Source organism: Panthera tigris, chromosome X, assembly GCF_018350195.1.
Source record: "Panthera tigris isolate Pti1 chromosome X, P.tigris_Pti1_mat1.1, whole genome shotgun sequence".
NCBI lineage: Eukaryota > Metazoa > Chordata > Mammalia > Carnivora > Felidae > Panthera > Panthera tigris.
The window spans coordinates 58,645,117-58,665,691 of record NC_056677.1 but is presented as its reverse complement, the minus strand read 5'-3'; the positions used below and the strand labels follow the sequence as shown (position 1 = coordinate 58,665,691).

The following is a 20,575-nucleotide window of genomic DNA, read 5'->3' as shown; positions in this document are numbered from 1 at the left end:
ATTGGTATCAATTCTCCTTTTTAGTAGACTTCTCCAGTGAGACCATCTGGGCCTGGAGATTTCCTTTTCAGGAAGTTTTTCATTTCTACCTTGATACCATTGTGGTCAGAATACATGTGCTATATAATTTCAATTTTTTTTCAACTTGTTGAGGTTTGTTTTATGGCCCAGTATATGATCATTTTGGTATATGTTCTATAAGTGCTAGAAAAAATATGTATTCTGTTGCTCTTTGATGGAATGTTCTATCAATGTTGGTTAGATCCTATTGGCTGATAGCATTATTGAGTTTTTCTATATCCTTAGTCATTATCTGTCTTGTTCTATTATCAATTGCTGAGAGAGGGATGTTAAGTCTCCAATTCTAATTGTGAATCTATTTCTTCTGAAGCTCTATCAGCTTTTGCTTCATTTATTCTGAAGCTCTGTTGTTTGATACATACACATTTCGATTGCTATATCTTCTTGGTAGATTGACCTTTTCACCATTATGTAATGTCCCTTTTTGTCCATGGTAATTTTCTTTGCTCTCAATTTTACTTTATCTGATATAAATATAGCCACTCCTGATTTCTTTTGATTAATGTTTGCATGGCATATCTTTTTCTATCCTTTTACTTTCAACCTGCTAATATCATATTTGAAGTGAGTTTCTTATAGATAGTATGTAGTTGGATCACTTTTTTAGCCACTCTGCCAATCTTTGTCTTTTAACTAATGTATTTATTTCATTTTCTTAGAGAGAGCACGAGTGGGGGAGAGGAGTAGAGAGAGAGAAAGAGAGAGAATCTTTTTTTTAAGTTTATTTATTTATTTTGAGAACAAGAGAGAGTGGAGGAGGGGCAGAGAGAGATGGGGAGAGAGAGAATCCCAAGCAGGCTCTGCGTTGTCAGCACAGAACCCAATGTGGGGCTCGAACTCATGAATTACAACATCATGACCTGAGCCAAAACCAAGAGTTGGATGCTTAACTGACTGAGCCACCCAGGCACCCCATAGAGAATGAATCTTAAGCAAGCTCCATGCTCAGTGTGGAGCCTGACATGGGCTTAATACTACAACCCTAGGATCATGACCTGAGCTGAAATCAAGAGTCAGATGCTCAACCAACTGAGTCACCCAGGAGCCCCATAACTAATGTATTTAGATCATTTACATTCAATGTAATTTTGATATGTTAGGGATTAAATCTACCATTTTATTTTTTGTTTCTCTTTGTTCCTTCTGTTCACTCTCTATTTTATTCTTCCTCCTTTACTGTTGGCAACTTTATACCTTTGTTCAAATTTCATTTTGATTCATCTTTAGTGGTTTTGATTGTATCTCTCTGTGTAGGCTTTTTAGTAGTCACTCTGGGTATATATTATATATACATAATTTACCACAATCCACTCACTGGTATCAACATTTTACCAGTTTGAGTGAAGTGTAGAAACCTTACCTACTTTAAGTCCTTTCCCCTCTCCTCTTTATAACATAATTGTCTTAAATATTTCTTCTACATACATTTAGAACTGCATCAGTGTTATAATTTTTGTTTCAATCATCAAACATAATTTAGAAAACTGAAGATGAGAAAAATCTATTATGTTTATTCATATTTTTACTCTTTCCATTGTTCTTTCTTCCTTCCTGGTGTTCCAAGATACCTTTTTTTATCATGACCTTTTCATTTCAAAACCTTCCTTTAGCTATTCTGTTAGGGTAGGTGTGGTGGCAACAAGTGCTCTTAGTTTTCCTTCCTCTGAGAATATTTTTATTTCCCCTTCATTCCTGAAAAAAAAAATGTTTTCATGGATCTAGAATTCTGGATTGACAGTTACTTTCTTGCACCACCTGAAATATATTTTACCACCTCCTTCGGGCCTCCATGGATTTTGATGAGAAAACCACTGTCATGTGAATATCTTTCCCTTATAGTAAGGCTTTGTTTCTGTTTTGCTGCTTTACATACTTTTTTTTTTAACTTTTCAGGAATTTGATTATGATGGGTCTTGGTGTGGCTCTCTTTGTATTTATCCAGTTTGGGGTTCAGTCAGATTCTTGAATCTGTAGGTTTATATCTTTTGCCAAATTTGGGGAACCATTAGCTATTATTTCTTCAAATTCTTTTTCAGTCCCATTCTCTTTCTCCTTGCCCTCTGGAACTTTGGTGACATGAATATTAGATCTTTTATCATAGTTCCACATGATCCCTGAGGTTCTCATTTTCTCAGACTATTTTTTGTCTTTTATTCAAATTGGTTAATTTCTATTGTTCTGTATTCCAGTTTACTGATTTTCCTCTCCCACTTCTCTCCACTGTGCTGTGGAGCCCATCTGTTGGGTTTTTTCTTTCACTTATTGTATTTTTTAGTTGTAAAATTTCCATTTCATTTTTCTTTATTTCTTCTATTTCTTTGCTGAGACTTATTCTTTCATTTTTTTTCAAGCAAGTTCCTAATTGCTCAGTGAAGTATTTTTATGATGACCCCTCTAAACTCATTGTCAGGTATTTCCAACATCTATGTCATCTCTATGTTGGCATCCATTGATTGTCTTTTTCCCATTCAAGTTGGTAGTTTCCTGTTTCTTGGTATGAGTGATTTTCTATTGTATCCTGAAATTTTTAGGTCTTTTTATGAAATCTGCATCTTATTTAAATCTTCTGTTTTAGCAGGCTTCCAATAACATCATGCTTGCAGAGAAGGGGGGGCACCACTCCATTACTTCCAGGTGGGGATAAAAATCTAGGTTCCCCACTCAGCTGCCATTGACAGCCTAGGGAGAGGTGGGGCATCTCATCTGCTAGACAGGAGTGGAAATTCAGGCTCCCCATTAGAACTCCACTGATACCATCCTGGCTAGGAATGGGAATAGCACTTCATTACTGCTCCCCATGTAGTCTCTAATGATGGCAATGAGTGGGCCTCCTTGCCATTGAGATAAAAGTTCTGGCTTTCCACTCTACCTTCTCTGACACTATTCTGAGATAGAAGAGGAGCCTGGTAACTGTTAAGCTAATTTTTTATTTCAATGTTTCATACATGTAACAAATATGTATTTGGTGTTAATATGTGCCAGGCACTATTCTGGGCACCGGTGATAGAGATGTAAATAGTAGGACAGGTAGGGGCACCTGGCTCGGTTGGTTGGGTGACCGACTTCGGCTCAGGTCATGATCTTGCAGTTTGTGAGTTGGAGCCCCACGTCGGGCTCTATGCTGACAGCTCAGAGCCTGGAGCCTACTTCAGATTCTGTGTCTCCCCCTCTCTCGACCCCTCCCCTGCTTGCGCTCTGTGTCTTTCTGTCTCTCAATAATAAATGTTTAAAAAAACTTTTTTAATTTAAAAAAATAATAGGACACGTAAAGGTCTTGCCCATCATGGAGCTTACATTCTAGTGGGGAAGATAGACAATAAGCAAATGAATAAATATTTAATGTTGGTTACTGATAAATTTCAATGGGGTGCTATTTTAGATAGGTGGTCAGTAAAGGCCTCGCTGAGGAAGTGACATTTTGGAATAGAGCTTAATGTAGTAAGGGAAGGAGCTTTGCAAAAATTGAGGTGAAAAACATTCTAGATGAAGAAAAGAGCAAGACCAAAGACCCTATGGCAGGAATGGATCTGGTGTACAGTTGACCCTTAAACAATGTGACAGTTAGGGGCACCTACCCCCTACATACTTGAAAAACATCTACATATAACTTTGGTTTGTTTTGGTTTTTTTAATATTTGTCTTTGTTTGGTTTTTGGTGTCCCTGGGTGAGCATGAATGCATATAGCTTTTGAATCCCCAAAAATGTAACTACTAATAGCCTACTATTGACCAGAAAACTTACTGAAACGTAGTCGATTAATATATATTTTGTATATATATTGTATACTGTATTTTTTCCTGTTTTTAAGTTTTTATTTTAATTCCCATTAGTTAACATACAGTATTATATTAGTTTCAGGTATACAATATAGTGATTCAACACTTTCATACATCACCTGGTGCTCATAACAAATGCACTCCTTAATCCCCATCACCTATTTAACCCAGCCCCCACCCACCTCCCCTCTGATAACCATCAGTTTGTTCTCTATAATTAAGAGTCTATTTCTAGATTTCTCTCTGTGTGTCTTCTTTTCCCTTTGCTCATTTGTTTTGTTTCTTAAATTCCACATATGATGAAATCATACTTGAAATTATATTTGTCTTTCTCTGACTTATTTTTCTTAGCATTATACTCTCCAGATTTATCCATGTTGTTGCAAATGGCAAGATTTCATTCTTTTTTTGGCTGAATAGTATTCCAGTGTGTGTGTGTGTGTGTGTGTGTGTGTGTGTGTGTATACCACATCTTTTTTTATCCATTCATCAATTGTTGGACGCTTGGGCTTCTTCCATATCTTGGCTATTGTAAATAATGCTGCTATAAACATAGAGGTGCATTTATCCCTTTGAATTAGTGTTTTTATATTTTTACAATAAAGTAAGGTAGAGAAGAGAAGATGTTATTACAAAATTCATGAGAAAGAATAAATACAGGAGTGCCTAAGTGGCTCAGTCAGTTAAGCATCCAACTTTGGCTCAGGTCATGGTCTCAAGGTTCATGAGATCGAGCCCCACATTGGGCTCTGCACTGACAGCACAGAGCCTGCTTGGGAGTCTCTGTCTCCCTTGCTCTCTCTGCCCCTCCCCCCCTCAAAAATAAATAAACATTTAAAAAAAGAAAGAAGAAATACATTTACAGAATTGTACTGTAAAAAATCAATGTATAATTGGACAAAGCTGTTCAAACCAATGTTATTCAAGGGTCAATTGTATATGTTTTAATGTGTATTGGAAAGAAATATAACTATCACATTAAACTCTGGTGATTTCACAGATATCACTTAGGATAAAGTTAAGTTTTTTTTTTTAACGTTTTATTTATTTTTGAGACAGAGAGAGACAGAGCATGAACAGGGGAGGGGCAGAGAGAGAGGGAGACACAGAATCGGAAGCAGGCTCCAGGCTCTGAGCCATCAGCCCAGAGCCCAACGCGGGGCTCGAACTCATGGACCGCGAGATTGTGACCTGAGCTGAAGTAGGACGCTTAACCAACTGAGCCACCCAGGCGCCCCTAAAATTAAGTTTTTAAAAAAAGTTGGTATAAAATAGGTTTCCACATAAGTGGTACATAAATATGACAAATTTCTTGACAGTATTGAAGTTTGGGAAACAAATCTGTCTCTGAGGTAGATAATGTTATTAGCTCCATTTAACAGATGAGAGAACCAAGGCTTAGGAAGATTGATTAGTTTATGCAAGTTTAGAGCAAGTGAGGGCGCTGGAATTCCACTTAAGAAACTGAAGGTCATGCCCAACTTTTAAAAGAGGAAATATGGAATTTTCCTTCTTCCTGGTGGGAGTTGCTGTTGTTATATACAACAAACCAAGGAATTTCAAAGACTAAGTGGAGGCCTTTAATGTGTTTAATTTTTTTTCTGTTTTCCCAAAGTACATGCCTAAAGCAATTATATCACTTATTCCCCTCCAGCTTTTAGCTCTAAAATAATCAAGAGACAGGACACCTGGGTGGCTCAGTCAGATGAGCATCCAAATCTTGATTTAGGCTCAGGTCATGATCCCAAGGTCATGGGATCAAGCCCCACATTGGGCTTCATGCTGAGGTATAGCCTGCTTGAGATTCTCTCTTTCCTTCTGTCCCCTCTCTCCCACTCATGCTGTCTATCTAAAATATTTTTTTATTTTTTTTAATGTTTATTTATTTTGAGAAAGAGAGACAAACAACCAGGAGGGGAGGGGCTGAGAGAAAGGGGGAGACACAGAATCTGAAGCAGGCTCCAGGCTCTGAGCTGTCAGCACAGAGCCAAATGCAGGGCTTGAACTCATGAGCTGTGAGATCATGACCTGTGCCAAAGTCAGAGTCTCAACGAACTGAGCCACCCAGGCACCCCTCTCTAAAATAAATTTTTAAGAAATAAAATAATCAGGGGACAAAAGAGAGGTCAGAACTTATTAGAGAGGAGGCTCTTAACTATTAATAACTAGCTGAGGGTTGCTGAAGGGGAGGTAGGGGGATGGGTTAAACCGGTGATAGGGATTGAGGAGGGCACTTGTGATGAGCACTGGGTATTGTATGTAAGTGATCAACCACTAAGTTTTACTCATGAAACTAATATTACACTATATGTTAACTAACTAGAATTTAAATAAAAACTTGAAACAGTAAAAGAATAAACTGCATTTTTCTATTAAAAAAAAGAACTTGTTAGAGAAAATAAGGTAAAACACTCAGAGTTCTGGAATGCTTTACTGTTGACAATTCCCTCAGTCTACCTGGAGGCCCTTTAACCAACTGGATTCAGGTACTGTCTTTAGCGTAGCTGCCAAATCCAGCAGTGCCAATAGGCATTTTATGCCAGAGTAAACAGGCCCAGCCTCCATGGCCTTGATGCTGAGGGACAGTCTTTGCAGGACTCTCACCACAAAGTTCCAAGGCAAGCTCTACAGATATCTCATCCTCCGGACTCCTCTGCTATACCTGGACAGGGACATCTGCAAGCTACAGTCAGGCCACCAAAGGAGCTCTCAGTGTTTTAAGAAAGAGAAGCATCTTTATAGTCTTCTGGTTTACCCACATCCTTCTGCCTCTATGCAGCTCCAAGCATATTTTGGAGGGAGATTTCATAAAGATTTCGAAATTGAGTTAGAATTTCAAGTCTATTGTGACATGCAAATTAGTCCTGCTTGCCCGTTGGCAGCAATGCAGCTGAAGTGCCTAGAGACGGGCCATAAAATGAAAACATCAAAGTGATTAAATGTGCCCGAAGAGCATAATTGAGTGCATGAATAAGAGAAAATAAAACAAATTGATTTTCTCCAGTGCCAGAAAAACAGAATAATTGAGAACAAAATAATAGACTTTGAAGTAATCAAAATGAGGAATGTACCATGGTGACATAGAAACAGCCAGTTGTGGGGGAGATTTATTGTGTTTCTGATATCATTTTTACAACTTTAATTTCATTAGCTAATAAATACAAATCAATTGAAAAATCAGTCAACCAGAAAGAAGGCAGTCCCAAGCCAAGATTTTTATTCACATCTCTAAAACAGGCTGAGGCAGTGATCCTTAGTCTATTTTCATAGGCACACATATCCCCCGTGAGCTGGAAAACAAGTTCTGGGAGGCCTCTCTGCTTTGGAGGTGATGATGTTCTGTTCTGCCAGTCGCTTTCCACATTATAAGTTTACAGATTCAACTTTCAAAAGGGTGACTTTTATACCCTGCCAAGATTTCCAACAGAATTGCCTGAGTACGGCATCTTGGTTTACAAAGATGACATTTTCGTGGCACTGACCAGCTCCTATGGTCTTGCACTGGGTCTTTCTGAATTTGCGCAGTGGAGGCAGCAGCAGGTCCAGCAACAACAGCAGGATTACCTGCCACTCTTCAATACTGATGAACATCTGTGGCTCACTGCTACCATGGTCATCCCCCCACCCCCTTACGCCCTCCCCTCCACACACACGTGCTCATGGGCAGTACATGAAGATCTATTCTAAAACACATAAAGGCCAGCAAGAGTATGACACCCCTTTGGTTTCCAGCCTGGCAACCATGATGCTGGGGAAATCAGGGGAGGGAAGCTGGGCTGGGAGACTTCTCATGCTGACTGTAGCAACAGAGCACTGGGGACAGCAAGCTATGCTGGGACCAGGTGTTGGAACGTCACACAGCAAGCATGAGATCAATGCAGAACTATTTTTATGGCTCCTCCAAGGAAAGAATCCATCCACCCTACTCTTCAGCTGTTCATGGCTGGGCTCGGTGGCCCTTCACCTCAGGATCCACAGTGGTGGCTAATGTGACTCAGATTGCAGTTTTTCCTTTCACAGACCCTTGAGCTGCTCTGGCAGCTGTTGGCACTTCCAGATGTTCATGACACGCCCTACCTTCAGGGCTCCACAGTTAGCAGCCATGCCTTTGGCTCCAGTAAAGGTCTTTGGGACCATTGGGACTGTAAACCGTGGTCTACAGGGGGAGTTGGCAGTGCTGAGACTGGCACTACTTGCTGGCTCAATCAGGATGGCATAGTTAATACATTGTGACTGCCAGGCAATTTGTGCTGGAAAATTTATCTTACAGGAAGCACCTAGATGCTGAAAGGAGTCTCTCTGACCTTCTGGTGGCATCCAAGGCCTAATCATGATGTGCATTGAGGTGAACAGGGAATGTTAGCATTTAGCTCCTTTGTGCAAGAGAAAAGTTTATCCCCACTTCAGGCCTAAAACCCCAGCTTCCATTTCCCACTGGTGTTTGGGTGGAGCAAAACGGAGCAAATGAATTTCACAACTCTAAAGCATTATACAGATGTAAGGCTGTGTTATTCTTCCTGCCACTGCTATTCCCATTATCCTGGATTTCCCAGCCCAGAATTTTTGTCTGAAAAATATGGAGAAAGCACATGGACCAAGGAACCTGGAGTTGCGACTCCAAAACGGCTGGAAGGCATTGCCCAGCCCAGCAGATAAAGCACTCCAGGCCAAGCTCCACAGGCTGGCTAGCAGACAAGCAGCCCACTCCTGTGATGTCACCTCTACAGTTACTTGTGCCTATCCCTCCACATGGAGCCAGCAGATTTAGGCACAGGAGGGGAGAAAAAATGAATCATAAGCTATTTTAGAAATTACTTCAATTCTGTTTGAGACTGCAGTAGTCCCTTGCAAGCTAAGACCAGAAGCTTGGTGGGATTAATCCACAGCCTCAGGTTCTAATTCAGGTCAGAGGCAGACAAGTGGTAATTGGTGGTTATACTTAATTGTCATTGAAAGGCTTCCTGATGACAGGAGGGATCTACATTCCAGGGCAAGCAATACAGTTGATAATTAAGAGCTTAAATTAAATCAGCCATCCATATCAGCACATGCCCAAGGCTTCGTAGAAATCTCCTGTTCTGCCATTGTTCCTAGGTAGAGTGTGAGACCCTCAAGCATGATTAGGAGGGTAGCAGCTGGAAAACTTCCTCTAGCCCTAGATCATGCTAGATGGGCCTCCTCCCCATCTTAAAATCATTCAGAGGCTCCCCATAGCTTCTAGGGTAAGGCCAAAGCCTTCTAGGTCCTTGGTGATCTGGCCTCAGACCATCCCTTCAACCTCATTGCCTGCCTTCCCTGACCCTCATCCTGTGTTCTGGCCACAAAAACTTTGAAGTTGCCTTTATGTAAGTCTGGAACATTCTCTCCTCCTTGCCCTTAAAGGTGCTGCCTCCTCTGTGAAGCCTTCCACACCCTTTCTTTATATGCCCTAAGCACTCTGTACAGACTGGTATTTTATTGCCTTGTTATGGACTAGGATGTGTTTGCCTCCAAAAGTGCCTTCCTCACTGGACGGAGAACTTCTTGAGGGCAAGAACTATTTTTCGTTCTCCTCTGTGACCTCAGCACCAAGCACAGGGTCTAGCCCATTGTAGACAACAGTAAAGATTTGTGAAATGAATGGACAGAGACAGGGACCAAATTGGGTTGAGGGAGCTGGATGGCAGGGGGTGGGTGGGGTACTATCCACTATTCTCAGATACGAGAGGCAGAAGAACAGCCTGGGTACCAGCTGTCCAAGAGCAATCCCTACAGTGACTTTTCCCAAAATGTGCCTCACATACCTCTGTATGAGAGAAAATTTGAGGTGACACAAAGATATTTTCCATTTTAATAACTATATGAATTTTAATGTATTTTTAATGTTTATTTATTTTTGAGAGAGAAAGAGACAGAGCATGATTGGGGGAGGGGCAGAGAGAGGGAGACACAGAATCCAAAACAGGCTCCAGGCTCTGAGCTGTCAGCACAGAGCCCAACGCAGGGCTCAAACTGGTCAACCAAGAGATCATGACCTGAGCCGAAGTCGGACACTTAACCAACTGAACCAGCCAGGTGCCCCTAATGTATGTTTTAAAATGTACTAAACACATCAAGTCCGTTGATGATGATGATGATGATTACTACTACTCAGTACAGATGAGGCCCAAATAGGTATTAAAAATTCTAAAGTGAGCTGATATAAAGAAAAATATTGTCACTATCAATACAGGTATGACAACATACCTGAAAGAGGTACCCATATCATGGAAGTTTGGGAAACACTTTTCAAAAGTCCTAAATTTACTTCTGTGTTCCTCTGTGGTGCCACTCGGCCTCCAAGTACTCTGGGATCACCCCAGCATTCCTCCAAACTGCTATGACACTGATTTTCTTCAGAAGTCATTTGCCACTTGGCCTGGTGGCATGGATGCTCCTTTTGTAAGCATATGTTGGCTCTCCCCAACCACATTATAAGAGGCTTAAGAGCAATGACCAAACTTTAAGCTCTGTGAGCTGAATAGGAAAGTGCTTCATCAGCTGCCCTATAGATCTACAGATGTCCATTTCTTCAATGAATATTTTTGGGCACCTATTATGTGCCAGGAAGTGTTGAGGGTGCTAAAAGTAGAGTGATGAACAAGACAGACAAGGGTTCTGCCCTCATAGAGCTTGTGAGTGGATACAGACATAGTCAAATAAACACACAAGATGTTTTCAGTGTGCTAAGTGCATTGAAGAAAACTAAACACAATAATGTGACAGAAAGTAGTGACAGGGTGGGGGTGGCCACATAGATTGGCATTCACAAGGCCTCTCAGAGATAACTTTTATTTCAAGAGAGAGAGAGAAAGAGTGCACAAGTGGTGGAGGGACTGAGAGAGAGGGAGACAGAGAATTCCAAGCAGGCTCCACACTGTCAGTGCAGAGCCTGATGTGGGGCTTGAACTCATAAACTGTGAGATCAAGACTCAGCCGCTCAACCAACTGAACCACCCAGGCACCCCAGAGATAACTTTTGAATTGAGACCTAAATCATGAGAAGAGTCAGAAATGGGACTATCCAGGGACAGAACATTCCAGGCAGAAGGAACAGCAAATGCAAAGAAGGGGAAAACCCTAAGGGGGAAAAATGACTCGTGTGTTCTAGCAACACAAAGAAGCCCTATGTGGCTAGAACAGAGTAAGCAAGAGACAGGAGATAGGCACCAGAACCTTCAGGGCTTGGCAGCTAAGTAGTTTGGATTTTATTCCAAGTGTGATTAGAAGCCATAGAAGATTTTGAACATAGAAGTGATGTGGTCTGACCTAAGTTTTAACAAAACACTCTAGCTGCTATATAGAAAATAGGCTGTAGGGAACAAAGATGGAAGCAGAGAGACCAATTTTGAGACTATTAGGGTTGTCCATGCAAGAGGTGATAGTGGTTTGGAGTAAAGTTAGAGCAGTGAAGGATGGACAGAAGTGGGTGGATTTGGAACCTATTGTGGAGGTAGAATTGACAGGACTCGCTAATGGATTGAAAGGGAGGTTGTAAATGAAGGAGGAAATACAGATGACCCCTAGTCAATGTCACAGAGAAAAAAAAAGCCCAAGGAACTGTTCCATATCTGCACTGTCCAATATAGTCACCATTTGCCACACATGGCCATTTAAATTGAAGTTAATTAAAATTAAATAAAATTTAAAATTCACCTCCTCACTTGCATCAACCATATTCCAACCTCTCAATAGCCACATGTAACTAGTGCTACCATCTTGGGCGGCATAGATATAGAACAGTTTAATCATAACAGGAAGTTCTATTGGACCATGCTGCTCTATATTTTAAAAAGTAAAGAATACAAGAATAAAAAGACAAGCCACAGACTGGGAGAAAGATTTGCAAAATGCATATCTAATAAAGGATAGGTATACAAAATATACAAAGAACTCTTAAAATTCAACAATAAGAAAACAATAACCCAGGGTGCCTAGGTGACTCAGTCATTTAAGCGTCCAACTCTCTTGGTTCTGGCTCAGGTCATGATCTCTCAGTTCATGAGTTCAAGCCCAACATCAGGCTCTGCACTGACGGCACAGAACCTGCTTGAGATTCTCTCTCTCCCTCTCTCTCTCTCTCTCTCTCTCTCTCTCTCTCTCTCTGCCCCTCCCTCTCTCTCTCTCTCAAAATAAATAAACATTTGTTTAAAAAAGGAAACAATAACCCAATTAACAAATGGGCCAAAGACTTTAACAGACACCTCACCAAAGAAAATAGACAAATGGCAAGTAAGAGTATGAAAATATGCTCAGTATCATGTCACTAAGGAATTGCAAATTAAAACAATGAGATACCACTACATGCCTATTAGAAGACCTAAAACCCAAAACACTGACAGCACCAAACACTGATGAGGATGTGGAAAAACAGCAACTCTCATTCATTGCTGGTGGGAATGCAAAATGGTACAGCCACTTTGGAAGACAACTGGCAGTTTCTTCCAAAGGTTTCTTTAAGTTATTTATTTATTTTGAGGGGGGAGGGGCAGAGAGAGAGGGAGAGAGTCCCAAGCAGGCTCTGCACTGTCAGCACAGAGCCCAACACGAAGCTCGAACCCACAAACTGTGAGATCATGATCTGAGCTGAACCCAAGAATCAGACGCTTAACCGACTAAGCCACCCAGGCGCGCCTCTTCCAAAGTTCTAACATATGATCTAGCAGTCACACTCCTTGCTAGTTACTCAAGTTGGAAACTCATGTCCAACCAAAAACCTGCATATGAATATTTATAATTGCTTTATTCATAATTGCCAAAACTTGGGAGCAACGAAGATGTCCCTCTGTAGATAAATGGATAAATAATTATGGTATAGCCAGACATGGAATGTTTGCCAGTGTTAAAAACAAATGAACTCTCAAGCTACAAAAAAGATGTGAAGGAAACTTAAATGCAATTGCTGAGTGAAGGAAGACAGTCTGTAAAGGTTACACACTGTATGATTTCAACCATATGACATTCTCAAACAGGCAAAACTACAGACAGTAGAAAGGTCAGTGGGTGCCAGGGCTTTGGGGAAAGGAAGTGACGGATGAATAGATGCAGCACAGGATTTTCAGGGCAGTGAAGCTATTCTGTGTGATACTGTAATGGTGGATACATAACGTTATACACTTGAGTTAAGTGTCTGACTTTGGCTCAGGTCATGATCTTGTGGTTCATGGGTCTAAGCCCCGTGTCAGGCTCTGTGCTGACAGCTCAGAGCCTGGAGCCTGCTTCAGATTCTGTGTGTGTCTCTCTCTGTGTCCCTCCTCCACTTGCATTCTCTGTCTCTCTCTCAAATAAATAAATAAATAAATAAATAAATAACATTATACACTTGTCAAAACTCATAGAATTATACAACGAGAGTGAACCTTAACGTAAACTATGGATTTTACTTGATAATAAAGTGTTAATATTCATTCCTCAATTATAACAAATGTACCACACTAATGCAAAATGTTGATAATAGGGGAAACTGTCTGCTAGGGGAGGAAAGAGGCAGGAGGATATGAGTATTCTTGGTACTTGCTCAGTTTTTCTGTAAACCTAAAACTAAAGTGTATTAATTAAAAAAAAAAAAGACTAAAGAAAGTGCTCACCAGCACCTAGTGCCTGGCAAAGAATACATACTCCATAAATGTTTATTGAATAAATGCATGAACAAATGAGTCAGTTGATCGATGAATCGATAGAACCCAGGCCTCCTGAGTCCTGCTTCAGTCCTCCTTCTTCTACATCAGAGGTGGAATGATCATATACTTTGTTGTCCAAACCGAGATATTTGAGGGTAAAATGGGGTGTTGTAGGTGGAATCCAGAATTGTCACAGAGATAATCCAAACATCACAAACTGGGAGACTATGAGCCACATCTTGCCTCCAAAGTTGTTTTATTTGGCCTCACATATTGATATCTTAAAAAATGAAAATTGGGGCACCTGGATGGCTCACTTGGTTAAGCCTCTGACTTTGGTTCAGGTCATGATCTGGTAGTTTATGAGTTCCAGCCCCGCGTCGGGCTCTGTGCTGACAGCTCAGAATCTGGAGCCTGCTTCAGATTCTGTGTCTCCCCCTCTCTCTGCCCCTCCCATGCTCATGCTCTGTCTCTCTCTGTCTCTCAATAATAAATAAACATTTAAAAAAATTTTTTAATGTAAAAAATTGTAATGTAAATCAATTTTCCATATTTAACACTGCAGAAACTTTACATAAAAATGTGAATTTCTGGGGCGCCTGGGTGGCTCGGTCGGTTAAGCCTCCGACTTCGGCTCAGGTCATGATCTCACGGTCCGTGAGTCCGGGGGACTCAGCGTCGGGCTCTGTGCTGACAGCTCAGAGCCTGGAGCCTGTTTCAGATTCTGTGTCTCCCTCTCTCTCTGCCCCTCCCCTGTTCATGCTCTGTCTCTCTCTGTCTCAAGAATAAATAAACGTTAAAAAAAAATTAAAAATGTGAATTTCTGGGGCACCTAGTTGGCTCAGTCAGTTAAGCATCCAATTCTTCTTTTTTAATGTTTTTATTTTATTTTTGAGAAGGAGAGAGAGACAGAGCGTGAGTAAGGGAGAGGCAGGGAGAGAGGGAGACACAGAATCCAAAGCAAGCTCCAGGCTTCAACTGTCAACACAGAGCCTGATGCAGGGCTTGAACCTGCAAACCGTGAGATTATGACCTGAGCCAAGGTTGGAGGCTTAACTGACTGAGCCACCCAGGCATCCTTTTTTTTTTTTTTTTTTTTAATCATCCAACTCTTGATTTCAGCTCAGGTTATGATCTCACAGTTCATGAATTCGAGCCCCACATCAGGCTCTGTGCTGACTGCATGGAGCCTGCTTGGGATTCTCTCTCCCTCTCTGTCTCTGTCCCTCTCCTTCTCTTTCTTTCTCAAATATACTTTTTAAAAGTGTGAAGTTTTAATCTCTCTTGGAAAATAGATCTGGTCACACTAGGACCAACTTCCTGCTCAGTAGTAAATGTGAGACTGGGTAGCAGCTGCCTCTTTTGTGAAAATGTACCTTCCTCTTTGCCACAAACTCCACCATTCCCTGTTGCATCTCCTACCATACGCCAAGTGTGAGTTTCCATTTATCATCTCACATATGCTGTTTTGCTTTTGTTTTCTTTTGTAATAGAAGAAAAGAGGGAACTATTGCTTCTATTCAGGTCATGATTGAAAATAAGAAAAAGAATAAAGGATCAAGAAGGCTCCATATGTCTTGCCCTAAATATGCTTTACTCACATACAGTACATCCTTGACTTCTATAAGCATTTACATTTGCCTCCTCTGGTCTGTACTCTGTCTTCCCAGGCCCTAGACCATGCTGGCCTTTAGAATTTTCTCAGGCTGCCACCCACTGCTGGAAAAGCTAGATGTAGGGGGGAAACAATGGGCATTATTTAAGCTTACATTTTTATTGTTACCCAAACTCAATATTGCTCATCATCAACTTTTGGTGGAAATTATTTCTGTTGTTTTTCTTAATTGACTCCAAATGTAACTGGAGAGTGAGACAGAACAGCAGAGAATACAGCACCCACCTTTCCTTTCTGTGAACATTTGTTGGAGTACTCAGACATGAAATTTTGTTTATCTGTACATTCACTCAGTCATCAAGCTCTGGCTACACTTACAGATGGAAGGACCCCTAGCTTCAGCATCAGGATCCCCTATAGGTTTTCCTCAGAAGAAGCAACAATACAAGCAAAGGCCCACATGGAGATGGGAAAGTATGGATGGGGCAAATTTAAGCTAAGGGGTTGGACCTCATTTATAGGTAGTGAGGAGTTGCTGAAGGATTTTTGGAGCAGAGAAGGCATGTGAACACAGCTACCAATGGTGTGCGGGACAGCTCCAGAGGCAGGAGCAGCAGTTAAGAGACTATTGCAGTGACCTGAGTGATGAGATACGCGACTAAGTTGGGGAGGGTGGAATAGAAAGGAGAAGACGGAGGTGGGGAGGAGCGCCTGGGTGGTTCAGTTGGTTAAGCATCCGACTTGGGCTCAGGACATGATCAAGTGGTCCGTGAGTTTGAGCCCAGTGTCGGACTCTGGGCTGACAGCACAGAACCTGGTTGGGATTCCCTCTCTCTCCCTCTCTCTGCCCCTCCCCCGCTTGCTCCCTCTAGTTCTCTCTGGATCAAAATAAATAAATAAACATTAAAAAAAGGAAGGAGAGGACAAAGTTGAGAGCCATCTTGAGATTAGGCTTGGCAAATCATTAGACGTGGAGGAGGCTTGAACCAAGAGATGAAGAATCAAAGATTATCCAGAGATGATGAGCCCTAGGGGTTTAAAACACCAAAACTGTGATCCAAAAAATTAAATTTTGTTTTGCAACAGTTAAGAGAACAAAAAGACAAGTTACATATTGAGATAAAATATTTTCAAATCGTGCACCTAACAACAGATGTGTATCTAGAATATATAAAGAACTCTCCAAACTCAACAGTAAAAAAAAAATCCAATCAGCAAAAGACATGAAAGGGATATACAAACCACAAATAAGCACCTGAAAAGATGTTCAACATCATTCACCATTAGGAAAATGCAAATTGAGACCACAGTGAAAGATCTCTACACACATATAAGAATGGCCAAAATAAAAACTGGTGAAACCACCAAATGCTGACAAAAATGCTGAGAAACTAGATCCCTTATACATTGCTGGTGGAAATGCAAAATGGTATGACCACTCTAGAAAACAGTTTGACAGTTTCTTATCAAACCAAGCATGCAACTACCATATGATACAGCAATTGCTCTCTTGGGCATTTATCTCAGAGAAATGAAAACTATGGTCACAAAAATTTCTACATGGATGTCCATAGCAGCTTTATGTGTAATAGCCCCACACTGGAAACAATGCAGATGCCCTTCAATGGCTGATGCACACTCTGGTGCATCCAGACCATGGAATCCTACTCTGCGGTAAAAAGGAACAAACTTAACATACAACTTGAGTGGATTGTAAGGGCCGTATGCTGAGCAAAGAAAGCTAATCTCAGGGGCGTCTGGGTGGCTCAGTTAAACGTCCAACTTTGGCTCAGGTCATGATCTCACGGTTCATGAGTTTGAGCCCCACATCGGGCTCTGTGCTGACAGCTCGGAGCCTGGAGTCTGCTTTGGATCTGTGTTTCCCTCTCTGTCTGCCCCTCTACCGCTCATGCTCTGTCTCTCTCTCTCTCAAAAAATAGATACATATTTAAAAAAAATTATGAAAGAAAGCCAGTCTCAAAAGGCCATATACAAAATTATAGAACTGGAGACCAGATTGATTGTTAGAGGTTAGAGATTAGGGGGGAGTTACTGTAACAAGGTACCATGAGGGGAATCCTTGTGGTGATGGGATAACATTCTGTATCTTCTTGTGGTGGGGATTACACAAATCTACATGTGATAAAACTGCAGAGAACTGTACATTTACAGACACACACACACACACACACACACACACACACAAATGTGTGCATGTAAAACTGGTAAAATCTGAATGTGGTCTGTGAATTGTACCAATATCAATTTCCTGGGTTTGATATTTAAATAATCATTATGAAAGATGTTGCCACTTGAAGAAACTTATTGAAGGGTACCTCTTGGTATTTTTTTCAACTTCCTATAAATCTATAATAATTGAAAAATTAAAAAGTTAACTACTCCCCCAAAAAGGAATAAGTTGTTGATACACCTAAAAGTTTGCATGACACACAAAGGAAGTGTGCTGCATGAAAGAAGCCAATCATAAAAGGTTACACACTGTGGTTTTTTAAATTTTTTAATGTTTATTTTTGAGAGAGAGAGAGAGAGTTAGAGAAAGAGAGAGAGAGCACAAGTGGGGGGGTGGGCAGAGAGAGAGAGAGACACAGAATCCAAAGCAGGCTCCAGACTCTGAGCTGTCAGTGCAGAACCCAATGTGGGGCTCGAACTCAAGGACTGCGAGATTGGACGGTCCTGTGTTGGACATTTAACTGCCTGAGCCACCCAGGTGTCCCTACACTGTGTTTATTCCATTTAAATGACATTCTGAAAAAGACAACACATAGTGATGGAGAATAGATCAGTGATTGCCAGGTGGTAAGAGAGGAAGGAGAGGATGTGACTGCCAAGGGATAGCTTAGGGAAGTTTAGAGGGTAATGGGACTATTCTGTGTCATGAATCTATACATGTGTTAAAAATCATAGAACTATCCATACAAATCAATTTTCTTGTATGTTAAGTTAAAAATAAAACTAGAGGGTGCCTGGCTAGCTCAGCCAGAAAAGCATGCAACTCTTGATCTCAGGGTTGTGAGTTTGAGCCCTGCGTTGGATGTAGAGATTTCAAAATACATACATACATACATACATACATACATACATACATACATAAATCTAGATAGGCAAGTGGGTGCTGATTTGTTTTTTCTTTCATTCCTACCTCAATTTACTCAGCCATTTGTTGAGCACCTGCTATGTGTGAGGCACTGTGCTAGACTTTAGAGATCAGTCAAAAGTAAGACAGCCTAAGGGTGCCTGGGTGTCTCAGTTGGTTAAGCTTCCGAGTCTTGATTGCAGCTCAGGTCGTGATCTCATGGTTCATGGTATAAAGCTCTGTGTTGGGCTCTGTGCTGACAACATGAGAGGTCTCTCTCTCTCTATCTCTCACGTCTCCCTCCCTCTCTCTCAAAATGAATAAATAAACTTAAAAAGACAGTAAGACAGGGGTGCCTGGATGACTTGGTCAGTTAAGTGTTGACTTCAGCTCATGTCATGATCTCACAGCTCATGAGTTCAAGCCCCAGCTGACAGCTTGGAGCCTGGAACCTGCTTCGGATTCTGTGTCTCCCTCTCTCTCTCTGCCCCTCCCCTGCTCTCACTCTGACTCTGTCTCTCCCTCTCAGAAATAAACAAAGATTTAAAATTTTTTTTTAAATGTAAGACAGACATTTAAATGTAAGACAGACAAAATTTTTTTAAATGTACCTGCCTTCATGGGGCATTCTTCCTGTTTCAGAGGAGAAGCTGTCAGTAGTGTCTGGAGCCCAGTGTTTGCTTGGGGAAGTGGGGCAAGAAGAAATCTGTGGAGAGACCAAGTGAGCAAATTTTTATTCCTGGAGCTCAGTCCTATAGGATTTCAAGTGCTCACTTATCCCTAAAAGACTCTTAGGCCTGAGTGCAGGGGAGGGGGGAAGCTTCCAATTCATATTTCATGGGTCATCACAAGAGAAACTGCTAGAAGTGTTGTGCCCTGCTAAGTCAGGAAGAAATGTTGAGAGTGGGGGAAGATTTGATGCAGTTAGTGAAGAGTGAATTATGAAAAGTTGCCTGAATTTGTGTGTGTGTGTGTGTGTGTGTCTTAAATAATCATCTGTTTAGCCCATGACTCTGTGGATTGGCAATTGGGCTGGGCTCAGCTGGGCGGTTCTTCTGCTGGGTTTGGCGGGGTTCACCCAACACTGCAGTCAGCTGGCTGCCAAAGGCCTCACTCACTTGTCTGGTGGGTAACTGGTGGTTGTGAGGGTAACTGAACCATGTGTCTCTCACCATCCAGGAGGCTAGCCTGGGCTTGTTCATATGTCAGGGTCCCTGTGTTCCCAACAGCAGCAAGAGAACAAGTCCCCAGTGCGAATGCTTTAAAAAAAAAAAAAAAAGTTTTATCGAGGTATAATTCATGTATGTTACCTGAATTTTGTTTTCTCTCCTGTTTGCAGGGAATCTGAAGCATGTGGTCTAGTTGACAAAAAGAGATCAGGTTTCCAGAGCTGAGGAACAGTGCCTGTAATGAAGACAGCGTGTTTATGCGAGCACTGTGTGGAATTTGTGACTGCAGGGGAAATTTGGAAGAAATTACTTCCTGAAAATTTCCAAGGGGCACCAAGTGGCAGCTGGCCTCCTGGGGTGAGGCAGGCAAGCACCCCAGAGGCCTCAACTAGGCCTAGGGGAAGAGAGAGATTTCCAGCATTTAAAGTGTTTATTTTTTAAAAACACACAAATGCCATTTTTAATCTTTGAAAATTATTTTTAAGCGAGTGGGGAGGGAGTATTTTTATTTTCTTAAAGGAGACATCAGAGGCTGGAGGAAAGTGTGGAGCTTGGGTCACAGGTTTGCAGGGTGGGGAGAACCAAGAGGCAGGGTTTGGGCTTCAGTACCATCCAGATGGAGTCTTTAGGGGACGGGGACGGGTCGGCAGAATAGGAGGTGGGGAGAAATCTACCTGTGTTGTTTTTAGGATTATGGATCTATTTTGTTTTTTAATAAAATCTTTGAAAACCTACCTCTTTGTCCCATCATCCTCTTGTAAAGTGCTCCTGACAGTGCACACAGTTCTGGACATTTCCTCTCACCAAAGTATCAAGAATAACCCTGATGCTTCCAGGTTTTGTTCTGGCCCAGTCTGGGAAGCTGACTCTGAGTGTGGGATCCCTGACCCCTCCCTGAGGAACTGGTGTGTCCCCTCTAAGTCCTGGGGACAGAAGGTCCAAGCTGTCCTGTGCCAGGGGCCCATCCAGGACTCCAGAGAAGAGGGGCACAGCAACCAGGGAGAGGTCCCGCTGCTGGCCCTATGGGGAGGAGCTATTCCCCTCCCTGGGAGCCCTTTAAGGATGGGAAGGGTAGGAGGCTCACAGATCTAAGGAGGCGCATTTTGATGGATAGTGAGGATACTTGCCTGTCAAATGTAGATAATCAGTACACTTGATTGCAATGGGATACAATTGTTACTGTAATCTGGGGGTGGGAGGG

The 20,575-nt window shown here is 41.7% G+C and overlaps 1 protein-coding gene across 2 annotated transcripts in view; it reads left to right on the top strand.

Moving 5' to 3' along the window:
* Positions 1-20,035, top strand: part of HDAC8 (histone deacetylase 8) — a 229,066-nt gene extending 209,031 nt beyond the window's left edge. Inside the window, exons 12-13 of one of the 2 annotated variants that reach the window (XM_042974401.1) lie at positions 18,848-18,926; positions 19,545-20,035. In XM_042974401.1, coding sequence (XP_042830335.1) covers positions 18,848-18,926; positions 19,545-19,599 — 134 coding nt within the window. In that variant the 3' untranslated portion in view covers positions 19,600-20,035. The remainder of the gene's footprint in view (positions 1-18,847; positions 18,927-19,544) is intronic. The other variant, XM_042974402.1, reaches the window with a different exon arrangement.
* The last annotated feature ends 540 nt before the right edge of the window (positions 20,036-20,575 follow it).